This window comes from Mus musculus, chromosome 2 (genome assembly GCF_000001635.26).
Source record: "Mus musculus strain C57BL/6J chromosome 2, GRCm38.p6 C57BL/6J".
Lineage (NCBI taxonomy): Eukaryota > Metazoa > Chordata > Mammalia > Rodentia > Muridae > Mus > Mus musculus.
Window position 1 is genome coordinate 140,220,341 of NC_000068.7, and position 21,486 is coordinate 140,241,826.

At 42.8% G+C, this 21,486-nt stretch overlaps 1 protein-coding gene across 6 annotated transcripts in view; it reads right to left on the minus strand.

The window, feature by feature from the left end:
• Positions 1-9,258: 9,258 nt before the first annotated feature.
• Sel1l2 (sel-1 suppressor of lin-12-like 2 (C. elegans)) overlaps positions 9,259-21,486 on the minus strand; it is a 160,112-nt gene continuing 147,884 nt past the window's right edge. For 2 of the 6 annotated variants that reach the window (XM_017317771.1, XM_030250523.1), the window contains 3 exons: positions 20,559-20,731; positions 10,427-10,555; positions 9,259-9,714 (listed from right to left, as the gene is read on the minus strand). In XM_017317771.1, coding sequence (XP_017173260.1) covers positions 9,592-9,714; positions 10,427-10,555; positions 20,559-20,731 — 425 coding nt within the window. In that variant the 3' untranslated portion in view covers positions 9,259-9,591. The other 4 variants (XM_030250524.1, NM_001033296.2, XM_030250522.1 and 1 more) reach the window with 4 other exon arrangements.

A 21,486-nucleotide genomic window follows, 5' to 3' on the forward strand; every position in this document is an offset into this window, starting at 1 on the left:
GCCTTCTTGGTTGGGGATTATTTCTAGGAATGTCAACTCCCTGACACTTCTGGGCTGCTCTTCGTGGGACCCCGTGTGCTTCCACAAGTGGAGAGCCTATTCAGGGAGAGGAGCGTGAGCAGGGAAGACAAAGCCCAGCATGGCAGGAGCTGCCCAGTGATGTTGCTAGGCTGCGCTGAGTGAGGACAGCTGCCTAAGGATTTGATGCTTCAGACACCACCCATCTGGAGCGGGAAGCACATTTATCCAGAGCAGCAACAGAGGAGAAAATGGCGGAAAGTCTATGTGGCTCACACATCACAACAGTAGTATTTGGTCGCAATCAAGACTGCTCACTCCATTCTGAATTATGAACGAATCAAGTGCAAAAATGAATGATGCCTTTTCATCTTCCTTCCTTCCTTCCTTCCTTCCTTCCTTCCTTCCTTCCTTCCTCCCTCCCTCCCTCCCTCCCTTCCTTTTTGTCTTATTTTTCTTTTGTATTTTGGTCATTTACTCTGAGGTGACTCAAATGCGATTTTTTTTTTTTAAGGGGGAGGAATGGGATGAAGAGCTGTCGGAGGGTGGACAGGGAGAGGACAATGACTGGATTGTAAAAAAAAGATTAAAGATAATTTTTAAGAAAAGAAAAAAAAGATTTCCCAACATTGTAAAGGTTAATTTTTACCCATTTTAATACTTTTGGAAGCTAAAATGGTAGCACTAACAATGAAAAGTAGTTTTGATGATAACATGAAAGGAGGATGGAGTGAGGACAGTAACACATTGCTGTCCACCCAGCCCTTCAGAGGTTGAGGCATAGACCACTAGGTCAGCTAGGGATACACAGCTATATCCTATGTCAAAATGACGAAGGAAGGAAGGAAGGAAGGAAGGAAGGAAGGAAGGAAGGAAGGAAGGAAGAGAGAAACAAAGAAAGAAGCAAAGAACAGAAATCAGAAGGGGCATGGAAAGGTTGCTTATCTCCTCTCGGAGCCAGGGAGTCTTTATCTGGAGAATGCTCAAGTCATTTCATTCTGGTTTCCCCAGAGAAGCTGCTGAGGTTCTGGGAAGCTGGAGACTCCAGGTGTGTGCCTCTGGAAAGGCCAATCAGCACCTCACTTGTCCCTCGGTACCTCCACTGGAATTGATATTTTCAGTTCCTCGCTTTTTCTTGTTAGTAGCAAACTATTGTTAGAATGGCACATTTATTTTTAATGTGGGTTGATGCATCTTTTTTTTTTTATATGTGTCTAGAGGAGGTGAGTACTGTGTGTGTGTGTGTGTGTGTGTGTGTGTGTGTGTGTGTATTTATATATAAGCAAAATACTCTGTGGGAAAAAGAATTTATTCTGACCAAGCAAGGCATGAAGGGAAGACAGAACTGCTAAGAAAGCTTGTAATTCTTCAGGAAACAAAATTCAGCATGATACCCAAATGTCACTCCTCATCTCTGCTGCCATTTTATTTCTGAACTCTCCAGTGGTTACATCTAACACACACACACACACACACACACACACACACACACACACACACGTATATATGGAATTCCCCGATATTTCTTTTGTGAGTGTGAACCATTAACAAGCTTACAGTCACATTTGTAGTTGGTACACAAGCACTAGTTCTTTGGGCTTCAACAGAGTTTTCTTCCAACCTCCTGTGAGTAGGGAGGCCTTCTCCACTCAGGTAAAGCATACTCCTGCAGTGCTCGAGGCTTTGTAAGCTCATTAGACACTCTCATGTCCCTAAGCAAACTGGGAAGTGGAGAGGTGAAATGACCAAAACTATGCCATTGTTCTTGGTTTTTCTAAGGCCAGAGCCATTTAGTGCTGTTCAGCCCACAGCTCACATCTCAGTCCAAAATTATCAAAGACAGTTGTTAGGGACATCTGGGCCAATGCAACAGGACATTTTGAGTCTTGGTTTGGTTGAAACTCAAGTCAGGATTAATGAAAGGGGCCAAATGGCCCCAATTTGTAATGTGGGAGTCTGGACATCCTGGGCTAGAGTTGCTGAGTGTCAGGTCCCACTGTGCAAAGGGGGCAGAGCTCCCCACTGAACCTCAGCCAAAGAAGAAGGGTGCTAAGGGAGCCTCTGAGCGTGCTTGATCTGCCATCTTTGTGTTAGACAAAACCAAACCAAAACAAACCAAAACAAACCAAAACAAACCAAAACAAACCAAAACAAACCAAAACAAAACAAAAGAATGCTTAACAGTTTGTAGAAAGGTGCTGACAGAGTTACCATGAATAAGCTTTCTTGAGGTGGGGTGACCTGGGCCTGTGATATAACAATTTTGAACGTAGAGATCATAATAGATTTGGATGTGACACAGCTTAATAATAGCAAGAGGTGAGGCCATGTACCAGGGGCTAGAACAAAAAGAAAGGAAAGCAAGAGAGGGAAATCTGACTGCTCTTGGAGCTAGATGCATGCCCACCAGCAGCAGGGTTAAGGATGCAAAGGATTAGGAGCCTTTCTAAATACTAGTAACAAACACGCTAAGAAACATACTATGAAAGAAATCAGGAAAACACTCCCATTTACAGTATCTTTAAACAAAACAGAAATAAACCTAACCAAGGTGGTGAAAGACCTCAATTATACCAGATGCTTGTCTCCTTATTTGCTCTGGAGAAATCTTAAACAGAGACAGTAGGTTCCTAGTAGGGAATCATGAGAGCCAAGATGGCACATTTCCATGTCACAAGGCTCCTTTACATGGTGACTTCCATGCCACTTTAGTAAAAACAGTTCCCATCCTTAAGCCATCTTGTCATCATCCCTGTCCCCTCAACCACAGAAGAGCCAGGGGTGGGGAGGGATTCAGAAAGCAAAGCTAACAGGGTGGAACTGACTGTTCGCCACACTCCTGCCCACACCTCTGTCAAAGGTCCAGGTTCCAGAAGACTAGCTGCATTCAGTTCTAGACAGATTGCTCAGACTGGTCAGTCCATTCTGCTGGGCCCCTGCATTTACTCTAGAGGCAGCACTTGTTTACTGGGTAGCTTCAGGGTATAGCAATTCTGCTGTCAACAGCCTCTGCTGATGGCTATGGCGATAGAAAGGGGAAATTAAGGAGACATGTGGAGAGAAATTCTTGACTAGCTGAAAGTCAAGAATTTCAGCACAATTTGCAACATTTCCTCTGAGGTTTCTTATGTGTGGAAAATATCCTTATATAGAGATCTTTTCAAGTTAATGTTAAAATAACAATAAGCCACGCTAAGGCCCAAGTGTATGTGATGTTTACTCCTTTTTCTAATTTTTTGAGGAATCTCACAGGACTTTTGTTTACAATAAAAACACCCTTTCCCATGAACCCAGTGATCTAAAATATACTTATCAGCTATAATCCTATCCAATACACCTCAGAAAGGACCCCATGATCCCATTTAAATCTTACTAACCCTTTGAAGATAGGAACTCAGAATCCACTCAAATCATGTGTCTGTGTAAACACACTGAAAGGCACCTCTCTCTCTTGAGAAGCTCACAGCCACATTCTTAACTCACACACTTAAATTTATGTTAAAAATATCTTTTAGTAAATTCCAGTGCTGCTTCATCCTGGCTCCTTCTGAAATTCTCTTCTATGAAGTTTAGGAATCCTGACATCCTGAGGAAAATCACTTTTCAGGCAACAGCAGAGAGCTGTGACTCCAGCCCTACAGCTACAGGTTTTGTACTGTCTGAAAAAGAAAGCTGATCATTGTTCGACATGTCCATAATACCAGAAAAAAATCATTAAAGACTGTCTGGGAGGATGAGGGCAACTAACGCAAGAAAATGTTAGTCACTGGCAGTCGGGCCTTCTCTCTTTCACTCCATACTGAGCCAGCTTCCTGAGGATGAAGACCACTGAGGATGAAGGACTCTCACTGATTTCTCAAGTTCTTGGCAGAGTATCTGGGGCAGAGTAAGTGCTCAGCAGGTCATTGCATTGGAGGAGTGGAAAGTGCAGAAAGCCTCTGTCCTGACTCCATTCCTTCTGGCTTTCCAGTGCTTTGAAAGTGAAATTGGTAACTTTGACCATGGGCAACCTGTCGGCCCCAAGGGCTCGTCTAAAGCACCAGCTGTGTCTGTGTGGAAGCTCAGGCAATAATGTCCCCCAAGTACTGAAGGGGTCTGCAACCCTATAGGTGGACAACAATATGAACTAACCAGTACCCCCAGAGCTCATATCTCTAGCTGTATATGTAGCAGAAGATGGTCTAGTCAGCCATCACTGGGAAGAGAGGTCCCTTGGTATTGCAAACTTTATATGCTCCAATACAGGGGAATGCCAGGGCCAAGAATCGCGAGTAGGTGGGTAGGGGAGCAGGGCAGAGGGAGGGTATAGGGAACTTTCAGGATAGCATTTGAAATGAATATAAAGAAAATATCTAATAAAAATAAATAAATAAAAACTAACCCATCAGTCATGATGTCTTGAATTTGGGGTAAATACCTGCCTTCCTTGTTCCATAGACAGAATATCTAGAAAGTACATGTTCTATCCAGACTACCAGAAATCTGCCCTAAGCTCCAGGGACCAGAGGTACCAAACTCTAGATACCCACCCTTGTGTTTCCCTCGTGCCTGTTTTCTTGAGATCCCCACCAGAAAAACTATTTGCACTGAAATCCCTGGTTAGCTTGTTGGGGGAACCTAAATCAAGAGAAATGGATTAGGTTTGAAATGTTTGTGACGCTCAGAAGTGGGGCCTGTCTTTCTCACCACTGCTTGGCTTGAGATCTTTGTGTAAGCTACTTGGCCTCACTCTCATTCACCCTGGGCCAGCACACTGGCCAAGTCTCAGCTCCTTTAATGCTGGCTGTGGTGGTATCTACTTTGGTTGACTGATTCTCAGGAGCCAGGTCCCAGCAGCCCCATGATTGATGTAGCAAAACAAATCTGTTTGTTTCCTGGACACTAAGATGACTTTAGCTTGCTCAGGAGTCATCATCCTCATCTGGTTTGCCTGCTGGTAGGAAGATTCGAACTGAATGTTGTTATATTTCTCTTGGATTCCATTGAGAGTTTCTCTGTGCACTTGCTTGTGGTTCTGTTTGCTCTCTGCTAAATTATGTAGAGAATAGTATGGAATACTGTTTGTCATAATGGGAACATGTCAGTGGTTTTGCAGAGGGGGGCTTCACCCCTTGGCTTGTCCTTTTGAGTTGGCCTCAGTGGTAGCACCTGAGAAGAGTCCCAGAAATGGACATCTTGATGACATGTGAATATGACATTTTTAAAGCCCACTTTCCAAGTTCTTCTAGGTTCTCTTACTATTGTTTGGTACATCACTGAAATCAACAACAGCAAACTCTTGCTGGGACTGTGTTGGATTATGAAGTTCCAAAATGGATCTTTGCATATTGGCACTCAGCATTTTGAACTCATTGTTCATAGATTGACAGCTTCAGTGCCTTAGCTTCCCAAAGGGTAATGGTTACAGGTGCATACCAGTATGCTTGGCTTTTTCACCATGAGTTTATATTGAAAGCTACCCACATGTATTTATTTTTAAAATTACCTTTATGTGTGTGTGTGTGTGTGTGTATGTATTGCCTTCTTATATGTCTTTGCATCATGTGCATGTTGTACCCATGGAAGCCAAAACACGGCATCAGATATCCTGGGACTGGAGTTACAGATACTTTTGAGCTGCCACGAGGGTGCTTGAAATCAAACCAGGGTCCTCTAGAAGAGCAGCCAAGTGTCCTTAACTGTTGAGCCATTTCTCCAGCCCCCAATACTACCATTTATGATGTAGTCCCCCACCCCAGGTCCAGGACATTTGCTATGCTGTGAGCAGACATGATTTCATTGACTCCTCATGCCAGCTGTCTGAGATAGGGTTGTTTGCTTGCTTGCTTGTTCCTTGGTTTTTTGATCAGAAAATGGAAGACAAACAGGTCAGAGAGCTAGGATTCAAGCCTAGCCTTGAATATAGGTCGTGGGTCTGTTGCTTTTCCTCATTCACTAATTCCCTCTGCTTGGTCTTAGGTCTATGACTTGCCTGTTGGAAGCCAGAAAAGCTAGACTATGACCTGCAGTGAAGTACTGTGCTCATCAGGACTTTAGTTTGCTCCTATGGTCATCCCCGTGAAATCTATTTGTGCAATATCTATTTGTCATCTTCTCAGGTATCTATATTCCCATCTTTGTGAGGAGCGGGTGTGGCGGCAGTCCCAAAGGCGCCAGGGACTGCAGCTAAGTCATATGACTTGCACCTGACTTCCTCATATAAGCCACAAACATCTTGAGAGCTGGGCAGGTGTACCAGGATACCGGTGAATCCATTTTGATGGAGATGTGCCCCTGCTGCCCTGATTAGCTGAAGCTGCGTGCCTGGGGAAGTGACGCATCAGGGGTGGGAACAAAAGCTCGGGACAAGGGGTGCCGAAACCCGGGACCCAGGATAAGGGAAAAGAAACATCTTCAGGCGAAGACCCCCTGCTACAGGGAGGATTCTGAACTGCATCACGGGAAAGAAGGGGTTAATAAAGGTTCCCGTAAAACAGACTGTTGAGAAGGATCCGGCATGGATTCGGAACTCTTCAGCTGGGGAACGGTACTGATGAAGAGAAAGAAGAAAGATGAGGACTGAATAAACTGCTATTAGAAGGACTGGTGGTCGTGTCGTTCTTGCTGGTCAAGAGCGGACACGACAATTGGTGGCCCGTATGGGAAACCGACTCCCCCACCGAGTTCAGAACTTTCAGCAGTCAGTGGTTGCCGGCAGGGTAAGTTCATGGTAAGTGAAACTTACGACCCCAGGAGTTTGGGAAGGACCTCGGATAAAATAGAGGCAAGTATAAAGTTGCCAGGAAGCAGGCACAAAGTAACGAAAGTTTCCTGGTTTTGGGACAAGTTAAGGTTCCTGGTTTTGGGACAAGTTAAGGTTCACGGTTTCAGGATAGATTAAGGAATTATGATAACCTCAGTGTAGTGATCAATAGATCCTCGCTGTGTAGTTATGCTTTTTTCTCCCATTGACCCTTTGTGGGTAGGTCTGATAGTTTTGGTCTTGTTTGTTCTGATATATGGACTCTGTTACTGTTTGAATCGAGAGGCAGTCAAGACAGGTCAGAAAATCCTTATAGAGCAACAAGAGAGTATGTCAGAGGAGAAGGGCTTAAAAAGAAAAACGAAAAAGAAAGGAGACACAGTGTTATCAGGTGGACAGAAAAGACAAAATAAAAAAGCCAAAGCGGAGGAGGAAGGCAAATTAGCTTCTGCGCCTCCTCCCTATGCCTCTTCAGCAGCCGCCTATAAGTGGACCTCTGTCTGGAGGTTTGGAGAAAGGTTAGACTCTCCTTGCTGGGATGTCCTATTTTCACTGACCAAGCAGGGCAGAGATATCATGAGTCTCTAGATTTCAAAGTAATCAGGAATTTTGCTGAGTCCGTGCAGACATACATCTTAACTGCCTCCTATACTGTGGCTCAAGTAGAGGCCTTGAATAGACACTGCATGATGCTGTCTGATTGGGCAGGCTTGGTGAAGGCATGCCTTTCACCTGGGCAGTATTTAGATCGGAAAGCCTTCCTTATTGAATTTGCGAATGAACAGGCAGCTGCTAACGCTGTTGCAGGTAATCTAGCATGGGATAGGGATATGCTGCTTGGCAAGGTCACTTTGCACAACAACAGACAGGATATCCAGTGCAGGTGTTTGAGTAGGTGAATCAGATTGCTATAAGGGCGCGGAAATCATTGCGTATCAGAGGGGAAGCTAGTGAAAACTTGACTCTCATATTGACTTCCCAGATGGACACACAGGTGATTGAGGTTATGGTCTCATTACCACGAGGTATTGTGTCCATCTCCCCTGGGGATCGACAAGATCAGGTGTTGACGTGGGCGAGAGGGTCTGTTTGTGTGTTTCCACAGGACCAGATGGAACCTCTTTGGGTGCCGGAGAGGTTGGTGAGATGCTGCAAGAATGAGGATCCTGATCCAGTTGCCCCTGTGGATGTGGTGGATGGTCCCACAGGCACAAAGGATGGAGCCGAGATGGGAGATCCTTTCAGTGTTCCAGAAGCCGATACCAGCTCGACATGATGTTCAAATTTTTCTATGCCTTTTTGATCCCTGAATTCCCTTTAAAGAGATAGCCCCTCTGGCTATCTATCCCTTGCTTCCGGGAAGATGAGCGGGGATGAGAGCCCTTGGATGTATGCTTGTTATAGTGTGTGTGTGTTGTGTGTTTGGCACATGTGTTAGGTGCAGAGTGTGCGGGCCCGCACTTTCGCCATGGTAGCATAGGCTTTTGCTGCAGTGGAGGCAGGACAATCTCCTCAGATTCGGTTTGCCGCTCTAAAAGAAATAATGCTGCGTTATGCCGTGGGGTGCGAGGCTAAGCACTGCACAGAGGATAGCTTGCTGTTGGCATCCTGTGGAAGGCATGTCTGATTGCATGAAGGTTCAGTGTCCTAGTTCCCTTCCCCCAGGAAAAACGACACGGGAGCTGGCCAAGACCTCTCTGGGTAATGAGTCCAAGGGATGGTTTTGTGTAGGGCCCCTATGCTTGCACACTGGGGATCAGACCTCTACCTTCACCCATGAGGCTTGCTTGCAGCAATTAAGATCTGGCCATAGATTAATCAACATCCTGGCCTTTTGATGCACCTGCCGCAAAACACAATCTCCCCAGGTGTGGCTTGGCATGATAGAGAGGTAGTCAGTGATAAGACTCCCTGGGCATGTCACCAACCTAAGACAGGGATCAAACCAATGCTGTTTGTCTCCCAAGGACGGGTAAGGGGCATGGCTGCGGGGGGCTATCTACAGACATTCTCTCTGCCAAAAAAGAAAAAAGGGGGAGATGTGAGGAGCGGGTGTGGTGGCAGTCCCAAAGGCGCCAGGGACTGCAGCTAAGTAATATGACTTGCACCTGACTTCCTCATATAAGCCACAAACATCTTGAGAGCTGCGCAGGTGTACCAGGATACCGGTGAATCCATTTTGATGGAGATATGCCCCTGCTGCCCTGATTAGCTGAAGCTGCGTGCCTGGTGAAGTGGCGTGGCCTGCTGTGCGTGGATGGGAACTGAGAGTATATAAGAGTGAGAGGCCTGGGTTAGAGGATTATTATTTGGGAGAGATATAAACAAGGGAGATATAAACAAGGGAGATATAAACAAGAAGAAACAGGACTGAAGAAACGTGTGCAGAAGGATCCTGTTGCAGCGTCGTTCTTCCTGGCCAGTTGGGCGCGCGCAACACATCTTCCCTGAACTTACCCTTCTGTTCACTTCAAAATGTTCTCTAGAACCAAGACAAATAGCTTATTCCCTCAAAAGGGGATGGCACCTTTATTATAACCCAAAGATGGTGACCTTTATTGAGGTCAGGACTTAGATCACCAAGATGAAAAATTTGTGGCAATGTCTTAGATGACCTGTCCTCAGCATTTAGGGACCATTCTTCCCATGGTCCCTAAACCAAGTAGGAAGTATGGAGTTGCTTCTTTAGGGTAGTTCTTAAGCTCTGTCCACTCTCCATCAAAGCCTGTGTGGGAAATCTGTAGAGACTCGCAATTTGGATGAGGAAATTCTTTATTTGGTGAGGATAGCTTGGCATGAACCTATAAGTAGGTTATCTGATGGTCTAGAGCCTACCTATGGCGATTTCTAAGCAGGAAGATCAGCATGGCAACAATTAGGCCAATCACCAATAAATCCCAGTATGGTCCAACAGTGCTGTCCAGTTTCAGCCATTTCCATTTCATGGTAAACTGCTGGCAAGAGGCATTTAGTCAAAAAAGAAAACAATTCTAGCACCTTATGGTCGTTAGAACCATTTCTCCTCACAAACCCACCACCGCCCTCCTACCTGAAAGCCATGCCCTCTGCTCCCTTCCATCTTGGAAGTAGGGATTCATTTCAGGGTAGAGCCCACACATTGGCTTAATTATCAACTCAAGTATAAATAACCTCAAGTACAAAATTAAGCTGCACATGGTGGCACTTGCCTGTAGTCTCTGTGCCTAGAAGGCTAAGGCAGAAGGGTCTCGAATTTGAGGTCATCCTGGGTTATACAGTGACTTCCTGGTTAGCCTTGGCTGTGTTTTAAGGACCTGTCTCCAAAAGAATTAATTTCTGCTTTTAAGAAATACAGTTCTTTGTGGTGTCACTTGCCACCTGCCATCTGCTTACCAGTCTCAGATTTTGATGGCAAGAGCTATGTTTTGAACAAGTATATATAGCTCATTTCTGCTTAAGGCTTTGAGCATTGAGTGTGTTGGAAAGAGTATCTGCTGAATTAATTTACTGGTTGTACTACACAATGTCAACACATACTCAGCAAGTAAGAATTGCTGTGTGGTAAGTACAAGATTCTGCATTCTACTTATCAAAGAAAAGTCAATTCCCTTGGTAGTCCTCATCACTTTGTCCCAAGTTTCTTGGAGTTTTCAGAGTTTTTGAGAATCTTATTTGAGACAAACTTACATTAAAAAACAGGATATCATGGAGCAGATGCATGGTTTCCAGTTTCATAAGGGCAAAGAACACAGGTATGTGAGCATCTGGGCTTGTCTGAGCAGCCATGTCGTACAATCTTCTGGCCAAGTGAATGTCCTAGAAAGAAAATGGAGCATCTTCATCAGGTATAGGTTCTCACAAAACAGAAACTGTTGTGAGAAATACCACAAGTTGTTTGGTGGCTTGAGGATGTGTCATGCCATATATAGCAAGGGGAATTTTGAAAATAGAAAGTTATAGACCTTAAAATAGATTCTTTTGACTATCCATGTTGACTCCATATAATAATCATAGAGGCCTTAAACTCAAGCATATTGTGACTAAAAGCATTAAAAAGTCAGATGTAGCAGGAGAAGGAGATTAAAAGTACGGGAGGAACTCAACTTGTTATACAGGGAGGTAGAGTTGTGGGGGTGTGGGGTGGTTGGGATGTGGGGGTGTGGGGTGGCTGGGGTGTAAGGGTATGGGGTGGTGGGGGTGTGGGGTGGTTGGTATGTAGATGTGTTGGGGGGTGTGGAGGTGGGGATCACATGGAAAGAATCAGAAGCAACTTAAAAGAGCCTGCAAAGAAACAGGAAGCTTGGTCTTAACAACTTCAGGGAGCCACAGTACCTAGAGGAGGCTACACTCCCAGGTGCTCTAGCATGCTCAGGATCTTAGGATCAGGGGTGAGCAGGATACAACAAAATTGTTCCAACACCACCGGAAGTGACTGGGACCAGCAGGATCCATGTACATAGGAACCCCACCCGACCAGTAGCTTGGGTTCTTTCCAGGCTGCAGCGGTTTAACCTTGGGCAAGAACTCTGCAGCCAGCACCAGAGTACCCAGAGTAGGCTCAAATCCCAGGTGCTCTAACACAGATAGGATCCCAGGATCCCAGGAGCTTGGTCACACCAGGATCTCAGGGTCTCAGAGGCAGCTTGACTGCCAGGAGCTCTGACACACCCAGAATCTCAGGATCACAGGATCACAGAGACAGCTTGACTATGAGGAGTTCTGACACAACTAGGATTTCAGGAAGGATAGGCTCCAGTCAGATAGCAAGGGCAGGTAGCACTAGAGATATTCAGATGGTGGGAGGCAAGCATAAGGACATAAGCAACAGAAACCAGGGTTACTTGCCATCATCAGAACCCAATTCTCCTACCATAATGAATCCTGGATGCACCATCACACCAGAAAAAGCAAGACTGGATCTAAAATCAGTTCTCATGATGATGATAGAGGACTTTAAGAAGGACATAAATAACTTCCTTAAAGAAATATAGGAGAACACAGGTAAACAGGTAGAATCCCTTAAAGAGGAAACACAAAAATCTCTTAAAGAATTACAGGAAAACAAAAACAAACAGGCAAAGGAAATGAACAAAACCATCCAAGATCTAAAAACGGAAATAGAAACAATAAAGAAATCACAAAGGGAGACAACCCTACAGTTAGAAAACCTAGGAAAGAGATCAGGAGTCATAGATGCAAGCTTCACCAAGAGAATACAAGAGATAGAAGAGAGAATCTTGGGAGCAGAAGATACCATAGAAAATATTGACACAACAGTCAGAGAAAATGCAAAATGCTAAAAACTCCAAACCCAAAATATCCAGGAAATCCAGGACACAATGAGAAGACCAAACCTAAGGATAATAGGTAGAAAAGAGAATAAAGATTCCCAACTTAAAGGGCCAGTAATTATAGAAGAAAACTTCCCTTACCTAAAGAAAGAGATACCCATGGACATACAAGAAGCCTACAGAACTCAAAATAGACTAGACTAGAAAAGAATTTCCTCCCATCACATAATAATCAAAACACCAAATGCACTAAACAAAGAAAGAATATTAAAAGCAGTAAGGGAAAAAGGTCAAGTAACATATAAGGGCAGACCTATCAGAATTACACCAGACTTCTCACCAGAGACTATGAAAGCTAGAAGATCCTGGGCAGATGTCATGCAGACCCTAAGAGAACATAAATGCCAGCCCAGACTACTATATACAGAAAAACTCTCAATGACCATAGATGGAGAAGCCAAGATATTCCATTTACACAATATTTTTTCCACAAATCCAGCCCTACAAGGGATAATAGATGGAAAACACTAACACAAGGAGGGAAACTAGACCCTAGAAAAAGCAAGAAAGTAATCTTTCAACAAACCTCAAAGAAGATAGTCACATAAACATAATTCCACCTCTAACAACAACAACAAAAACCCCAGGAAGTAACAATCACTTTTCCTTAGTATCTCTTAACATCAATGGACTCAATTCTCTAAAAAAGACATAGACTAATAGACTGGATATATAAACAGGATCCAACATTTTGCTGCATACAGGAAATACACCTCAGTGACAAAGATAGACATTACCTTAGAGTAAACGCTGGAAAACAATTTTTCAAGCAAGTGGTCCCAAGAAATAAGCTGGAGTAGCCATTCTAATATTGAATAAAATCTACTAAAAGTTATCAAAAAGCATAAGGAAAGAGACTTCATACTGGCCAAAGGAAAAATCTACCAAGATGAACTCTCAATTCTGAACATCTATGCTCCAAATGCAAGGGCACCCACATTCATAAAAGAAACTTTACTAAAGCTCAAAGCACACATCATACCCCACACAATAATAATGGAAGACTTCAACACATCACTCTCAGCAATGGACAAATCATGGAAACAGAAACTAATCGAGGCACAGTGAAACTAACAGAAGTTATGAACCAAATGTCTCTAACAGATATCTATAGAATATTTCATCCCAAAACAACAGAATATACTTTCTTCTCAGCACTTCATGGTACCTTCTCCAAAACTGACCATATAATTTGTCACAAAACAGGCCTCAACAGATATAAGAAGATTGAAATAATTCCATGCACCCTATCAGATCACCACAGATTAAGGCTGATCTTAAATTCCAACAAAATCAACAAAAGACACACATACACATGGAAGCTGAAAAATGCTCTACTCAATGATAATTTGGTCAAGGAAGAAATAAAGAAATTAAAAGACTTTTTAGAATTTAATGAAATTGAAGGCACGTCCTATCAAAACCTATGGGACACAATGAAAGCAGTAGTGAGAGGTAAACTAATAGCCCTAAGTGCCTCCAAAAAGAAACTGGAGAGAGCTTACACTAGTAGTTTGACAGCACACCTGAAAGCTCCAGAACAAAAGAAGCAAATATACCCAAGAGGAGTAGACGTCAGGAAATAATCAAACTTAGGGCTGAAATCAACCAAATACAAACAAAAAGAACTGAACAAAGAATCAACAAAACCAGGAGCTGGTTTTCTGAGAAAATCAACAAGATAGATAAAAAACAGGCTAACCAGAGGGCACAGAGACAATATCCAAATTAATAAACTCAGAAATCAAAAGGGAGGCATAACAACAGAAACTGTGGAAATCCAAAACATCATCAGATCCTACAACAAAAGCTTATACTCAACTAAATCGGAAAGTCTGGATGAAATGGACAGTTTTCTAGACACAAACAAGGTGCCAAAGTTAAAACAGGGTCAGATAAACCATCTAAACGGTCCCATAACCCCTAAAGAAATAGAAGCAGTCACTAATAGTCTCCCAACCAAAAACAAACAAACAAACAAACAAACAAACAAACAAACAAACGTCCAGGACCAGATGGGTTTAGTGCAGAATTCTATCAGACCTTTAAAGAAGACCTAATACCAATACTCTTCAAACTGTTCCACAAAATAGAAACAAAAGGTAATCTACTCAATTTGTTCTATGAAGCCACAATTACACTTATACCTAAACCACACAAAGACCCAACAAAGAAAGAGAACTTCAAACCAATCTCCCTTATGAACATTGATGCAAAATTACTCAATAAAATTCTTGCCAACAGAATCCAAGAACACGTCAAGATGATCATTTACTACGATCAAGTATGTTACATCCCAGGGATGCAGGGATAGTTCAATATACAGAAAACCATCAATGTAATCCACTACATAAATAAACTCAAAGAAAAAGACCACATGATCATTTCATTAGATGCTGAAAAAGCATTTGACAAAATTCAGCATCCCTTTATGTTAAAACTCTTGGAAAGATCAGGAATTCAAGGCCCATACCTAAACATAGTAAAAGCAATATACAGGAAACCAGTAGCCGACATCAAACTAAATGGAGAGAAACTTGAAGCAATCTCACTAAAATCAGGGACTAGACAAGGCTGCCCACTTTCTCCCTATCTATTCAATATAATACTCGATGTTCTAGGTAGAGCAATTAAACAGCAAAAGGAGGTCAAAGGGATACAAATTGGAAAGGAAGAAGTCAAAACATCACTATATGCAGATGCTATGATCGTATACTTAAGTGACCCTAAAAATTCCACTAGAGAATTCCTAAAGCTGATAAACAACTTCAGCAAAGTGACTGCATATAAAATGGTGGTGCATGCCTTTAAACCCAGCACTTGGGAGGCAGAGGCAGGCGGATTTCTGAGTTAGAGGCCAGCCTGGACTACAGAGTGAGTTCCAGGACAGCCAGGGCTACACAGAGAAACCACCCTGCCTCAAAAAACCAAATAAATAAATAAATAAATAAATAAATAAATAAATAAATAAACAAACAAACAAACTCAAACAAATCAGTACCCTTCCTCCACTCAAAGGATAAACAGGCTGAGGAAGAAATTAGGAAAACAACACCCTTCACAATAGTCACAAATAATATTACATACCTTGGTGTAACTCTAACTAAGCAAGTGAAAGATCTGTATGACAAGAACTTCAAGTCTCTGAAGAAAGAAATTGAAGAAGATCTTAGAAGATGGAAAGATCTCCCATGCTCATAGATTGGCAGGATTAATATAATAAAAAATGGACATCCTGCCAAAAGCAGTCTACAGATGCAATGCGATCCCCATCAAAATTTCAAATCAATTCTTCATAGTGTTAGAAAGAGCAATTTGCAAATTCATTTGGAATAACAAAAAACCCAGGATAGCAAAAACTATTCTTTTTTTTTTCCCCATTTTTTATTAGGTATTTAGCTCATTTACATTTCCAATGCTATACCAAAAGTCCCCCATACCCACCCACCCCAACTCCCCTACCCACTCACTCCCCCTTTTTGGCCCTGGCGTTCCCCTGTACTGGGGCATATAAAGTTTGCAAGTCCAATGGGCCTCTCTTTGCAGTGATGGCCAACTAGGCCATCTTTTGATACATATGCAGCTAGAGACAAAAGCTCCGGGGTACTGCTTAGTTCATATTGTTGTTCCACCTATAGGGTTGCAGTTCCCTTTAGTTCCTTGGGTGCTTTCTCTAGTTCCTCCATTGGGGGCCCTGTGGTCCATTCAATAGCTGACTGTGAGCATCCACTTCTGTGTTTGCCAGGCCCTGGCATAGTCTCACAAGAGACAGCTATATCTGGGTCCTTTCAGCAAAATCTTGCTAGTGTATGCAATGGTGTCAGCGTTTGGAAGCTGATCATGGGATGGATCTCTGGATATGGCAATCACTAGATGGTCCATCCTTTCGTCACACTTCCAAATTTTGTCTCTGTAACTCCTTCCATGGGTGTTTTGTTTCCTATTCTAAGAAGGGGCAAAGTGTCCACACTTCTCTAAGAAGGAAGCCTGGCACTTGAGTTCTCCAGGCCCAGATATTTTATAACACCCAAAATTTCTTATAATGGAATAGACCATGTGAACTAAAAACTGTTTGTTTGAGTAATTTATTTTCATTTTCTAATTATGAATATATCACTTGGAAATTAGGGAAAACTCTGATATTATAGAACTGGGTAGGAAAATTGTTCACCATAACCCTACTGTGCTGAGGTAACTGCTGATACTGGTTCATACACAATCTTCCAGCATATGATATACTCTCTCCAGGGGGTATTATAACTCTTTGGAGATGATTTTTTTATTTCGTTCATGACCCCAGAGCCAAGCCCACCACTTCATAATGTAAGCAATCATCTGGTCAGTACTCAAATGTGTGAATGAAAGTTAGACTGCAGTAACATGTCATTCTAGAAGTAGATGGTGTTCCAACCTGGGAACATATTGAGGGATTTTGAAGAGAAGGAATATATAGCCTAGAATATATTTAGAAGAAAAGTGACATATGAGGCTATTGTTCTCAAAAACAATTAAGTGAAAGAAGGCATTGAATTTAAAGTAAGAAGTCTAGGATTTATAATGCTAGTAAGATATTTTCAATTTGTGTTTTTGTCTATCAGCATTACTTTTGGGGGATTGGGAGAGTAAGAGAGGTAACGGTTTGAAGGAGTTATACTTTATCAACAATAAGATAGCAGCGTTTGATGAATTAAGTATTCCTAAGGTATTGCTAACAATCGTAACAAATCAACTCCCCAAATCCAGGGACACAATACGGAAAAGTTTGTTTTTAACTTTCGTCAACATTTTAGTGTGGATGTTCCTGGGCGATGGAGGCTTTTCTTCGCTGGTACTTCAGGAACTTGGCCCTTTTCATTAAGGGGTTCTGCATTTTTCCTGGAGCCTCTGCTGCTTTCTGCTGTGTTCCAACAACAAAGAGCAAAGCAACTAGGGAGAAGCCCCATTTCCTTACTGGCTGCCTTAGCACAAGTGCGTCACAGCTTTCGCTCAAGCTGTGAGACAGGACACATGGATGCAAAGGGTGCTGGGAAATGTAGTCTAACTAGGCAGGCATTCCTCCGCAAATGGTCTAAGGACTAGCGATTGTAGGTCTCTAACAGGCAGAAGTATTTAGCAGAAGTGTTATGAGAGAACATAAGAATTGAAGGCACCAAGTAACCTTCGCAACAGACCATGGTGATCAAAAATTCAGACCTGATCCAGAGTAGAGATGGTTGGAATGACTTTGCTCATAGTTAAGCTTCTGAAGTAATTTTAAAAATATGAACTGACAAAAAGTCTCATAGTAACTTGTTGCTTATTTTTTTAAGTTCACATCCCCGGTTAATTTCATTCCAGGCATGTTTATCAACACCATGCACCCAGCAAAACTACCACCATCTTCATCAGGTCAGCTGAGTCTGCTTGCAGGCGACCCTTACAACTGGGCTGGTAAACTGTGGAGGAGTAGGGGCGGGTCATGGGCCTTAAGTTCGCCATCTGCTGCTTCTCCCAGCCATTTGTTTGCAGTTCTGTCCTATTTGCATGTGGCCTCAGGGAGGCACTAGAGTTTATGAGCTTGGGAGGACCAGGTGAAGGGCGTCCATCTTTTATCTATGGAGAAGTCAACAACTATGCTGGATGAAAACTTGCCAACGTGGCTGCGTTGGGGTCACCCACTGTCCTGTTGGTGACTCCTGATCTGGGCTCTGTAAGTAAAGCCCTCCAAAATTCATTAATTCCCCAGGGTGAACTTTGGAGGAATCATTCTTTGGTTTGTCATTCTTGGGAGTTTAAGAGGATGTGGGGGACTACATTCGAAGCTCCAGCAGAGAAGGGATTTGGACAACAAGGTGGCCTGAGGTAAGGCTTACAACTTATCCTGCTAGCTTCACTGAGAAGCACCTCAGCTCAGTGGCTCACATTTTACACTGATTCCACAAGAATTGGTTTATATCTCACTTTCATCCCTTAAATGCGAAGGGTTTACAAATCATGATCCCACCAGCCTTGTTTCATTCTCGGAAACTCTCTGGAAATGGTATTACACTCATTTCTCTCACTGGTTTGCTTGGTAGCGAGGATTGAGAAGTGCCGAACTGAAGAAATGCTACAGGAGCTGAAGGGCCACCTTCCTCCTCCTCCTCTCCCCTCCCCCTCCCCTCCCCCTCCCTCTCCTCCCCCTTCCCCCTTTGGAATAAGTTTGGGGCTTGAACTCATGGGGATGCGTATTTTGAAATTTAGAGTCACTTTACTAATTTGCCCTGAGTACTTGATTAACCCAGAGATCTCTCATCAGCTAAACCTAACATCCTGGTATCTAGGTCTGAATACAGCCCCCGGTTTCTTATATTTGTTTCTCTCTTTGCCTGGTTTTTATTTGTCTCCAACCGCACCTCTGGTTTTTAATGTAGATACTTTCTGTCAAATCAACAAACAAACAAAAGACCAGGAGACTTCATGTGAGGAAAACTGATCAGATGGATGGATCTGTGAGTTAAGAGGAATCTGGCAGGAAGAAAGGAAAAGTGGGCAGAGAAGAACGGGCAACCAACAGCTGCTCTCTGATTTGTGAAGGAAGTGCCCAGCAAAGAGGTACACTGGGGATTCTGAAGGAGAACCAACGCCTCTAGTGTGGTCCAACAGCTGGGCCCTAGGCATCGTGTCCTCTCCTGCAGTCTCCACCACATATCTTGAGAGGACATTCCTTTCTGCCTCCAGGGACACAGGTGAAAATGGCCTCACTGTGGTAAGGATGTGGTTGTTAGGAGAATGAGTCCTTTTTTTGAATCACTGGGGATAGGAGAGATAACTGAAGGAACGGATTGAGTGGGGTCATTTGTACATTTTCTGTAAACAGTGTTTCTTGGGTTGTGGTGTTTGTTTCATATGAAGAATTGTGAATAAAAGCTTTGATCTTATTGAAACCTGAGCAATTGTTCAAATTTCCTTCTGACTTAAATGGCAGTCACTCCACACACTGACTACAAAGCCTTCTCACACAGGCTTACTCATGTAATCCTCTAAGTTGGGGGTAGGCCAGCTATCATTAGTTCCATTCACCGATGTGGGTGACAGTGGGTGGTGGAGGCTCTTAGCCATTCACTCCTGTCCATTTTACCATCAAAGGAAGCTAACATATTCTCATAGGGGCAGCATTTGGAGTTGATGTTTTCTTGCTCAGGGTGCTGAGGCTGATGAAAACTCCTCAGGTAAAGGCAGGCTACCAGTGAGGACAAGACAATGGGGTCTGCTCCGCTGGGCAGTCCCTGCCTGAATAAGAAGCTTTGGCTGGAGAGTGCTGGGCCAGTGGGTCTCAGGGAACTCCCTACCAATCATTCTCAATTGCTAGTATTACTGGATTGAAGAAGAAAGCACAGAGAATCAATAGTCTCTACAGTATTTCACTCTAGGAACAGTTGGGAATATAAACACCAAAGAGAACCCTGCTTGATTACTAAGACAGTCCCTTAGTTTTTGTTTTTGTTTTTTTGTTTGTTTGTTTGTTTGTTTTCCTGAAATGCTTGGAATCAGACATGCCTTGCATGACATTCTGGATCTACCACAAGAGAGTTCTGCAGACTTGGCCAAATGACGAGATCTCTGCCAATGTGGATTGCTGATGTATACAACAAGCAAGGAGTGCTTACCTCATCAAAAGGCTGTATGAGTAGCAAGATTTTATACATATGCATACACACATTCTTATATATGTGTGTGTATATACATATACATACACACACATATACATACATATGTATATATAACATACATACATATACACACATATGTAATAATATACATATGTGTGTATATAGATATATATACACATACACACATATAATCACATCTAACTAAAATTGGTTATCTCGTTTTTAAATTTCTTGGTATGTGAATTTAACATACCTACATTCCATCCTCTGCCTTTCAGACTCATAATCCGTCTTCTGCCTGATTCTTCCCACTGTCTAAGGGGTTTTTCCCACCAGCACCTGCAGTGTTAGCATTGTTTCATTAATAAATTTGCCACAAGCCAGATGTGGTCTCTGAGGCCTCCCTCTCTAGAGTGCTCAGTATGGTGTCATGAAGATATTGGCTGCTCTGTGAGATGTTTCTGGGTCAACACATAGGCACCTTCATCTCTAGCCTGGATCTCATTTCACTTTGCTGTTACAACTGACAGTTAAGGACTTGGTGGAGATGCCAGTGCATAAGTCCTGGCTATGAGGAAGTGGAGAAAGGACTCACTACAGAAATATGGGTTGGGAAAACAAGGAATGTATGAATTGGATTGGCTCCAGATTTCTTTTACTCATTGTGTCTGTGGTATAAATGGAGGAGATGAAGTTAATAGTATAGTTGTATGTGTGAACTCAAGGGAGAGGGACTCTTCCTTTTTCTACATTAATGACATCAATGAAATTCCTAACAGTTAGAACTTTTCCCTTCTCACACAGCTGTCATTATTAGCTTTGAACCAATGCAATTACCTTTGCAATACCCAAGCCATGTTCATACATATATGCCAGGTTGAACATTGCTTGTGCACTGTGATGCTTGTCTGCTGCGATGCTGTAGTGTGTGGCTGCTGTTTCGTAGTCCTTCTTAGTCCCGTAGCCATAGTAATGGTAATCTCCAATTTTTACTCTAGCAAAAGCGTTCCCTGAGAGAAATAGCAGAAAGAGAAAAATCACAAGGGATTCACGTAAAGTTCTCAGTAAGTCAATCTAATAAGCTGTAAAAACGCCAAACATATATGTATGATTGCATGAATGCACATGAAGTATTCAAAAATCTCGATATCACGATTACATGTACTCTATGAAACATAAGATGTACTGCTTAATGCTAGCAGTCTTCATTGCAAGATAATACTCATGCTTATGATGTTCTGAAAGAAATGACAAATGGCACATTTTACCTTTAAAAGTCATAGTTTGGAGATATGACAACTCTTAGAAAACTGAACCCCATCTTTCCTGTCCCTAGACTTCCTTTCCAAAGCTCTGCTCTCATCTGTCAGTAGCCCTGTGAGGGCAAGGCAAGAACCACAAGGCTCTTAATTACTAAGATTGTTCTGGAGCCTAGCATGGTACTTGATAAATATTTATGGAATGATTAGACAAACATGCTGGGATATTTTTAGAAAATGCCTTCGCCAGAGGTAATTTAGGATATTACTCTCCAACAAACGTGAATATGTAGATTATATAGCAAGGAGAGGGGAACTGACATTACTTTTAAAGATATGTGACATCATTTTTGGAAGGCCACTTAGAAATGGCTTTTAAGTGTGTGTGTATGTATTTCTCTCTCTCTGCATCTCTCTCTGTCTCTCTGTCTCTGTCTCTGTCTCTCTCGCTGTGTGTGTGCATGCGTGCATTCGTGCCTGCCTGTCTACCTGCTGGTCTGTCTGTC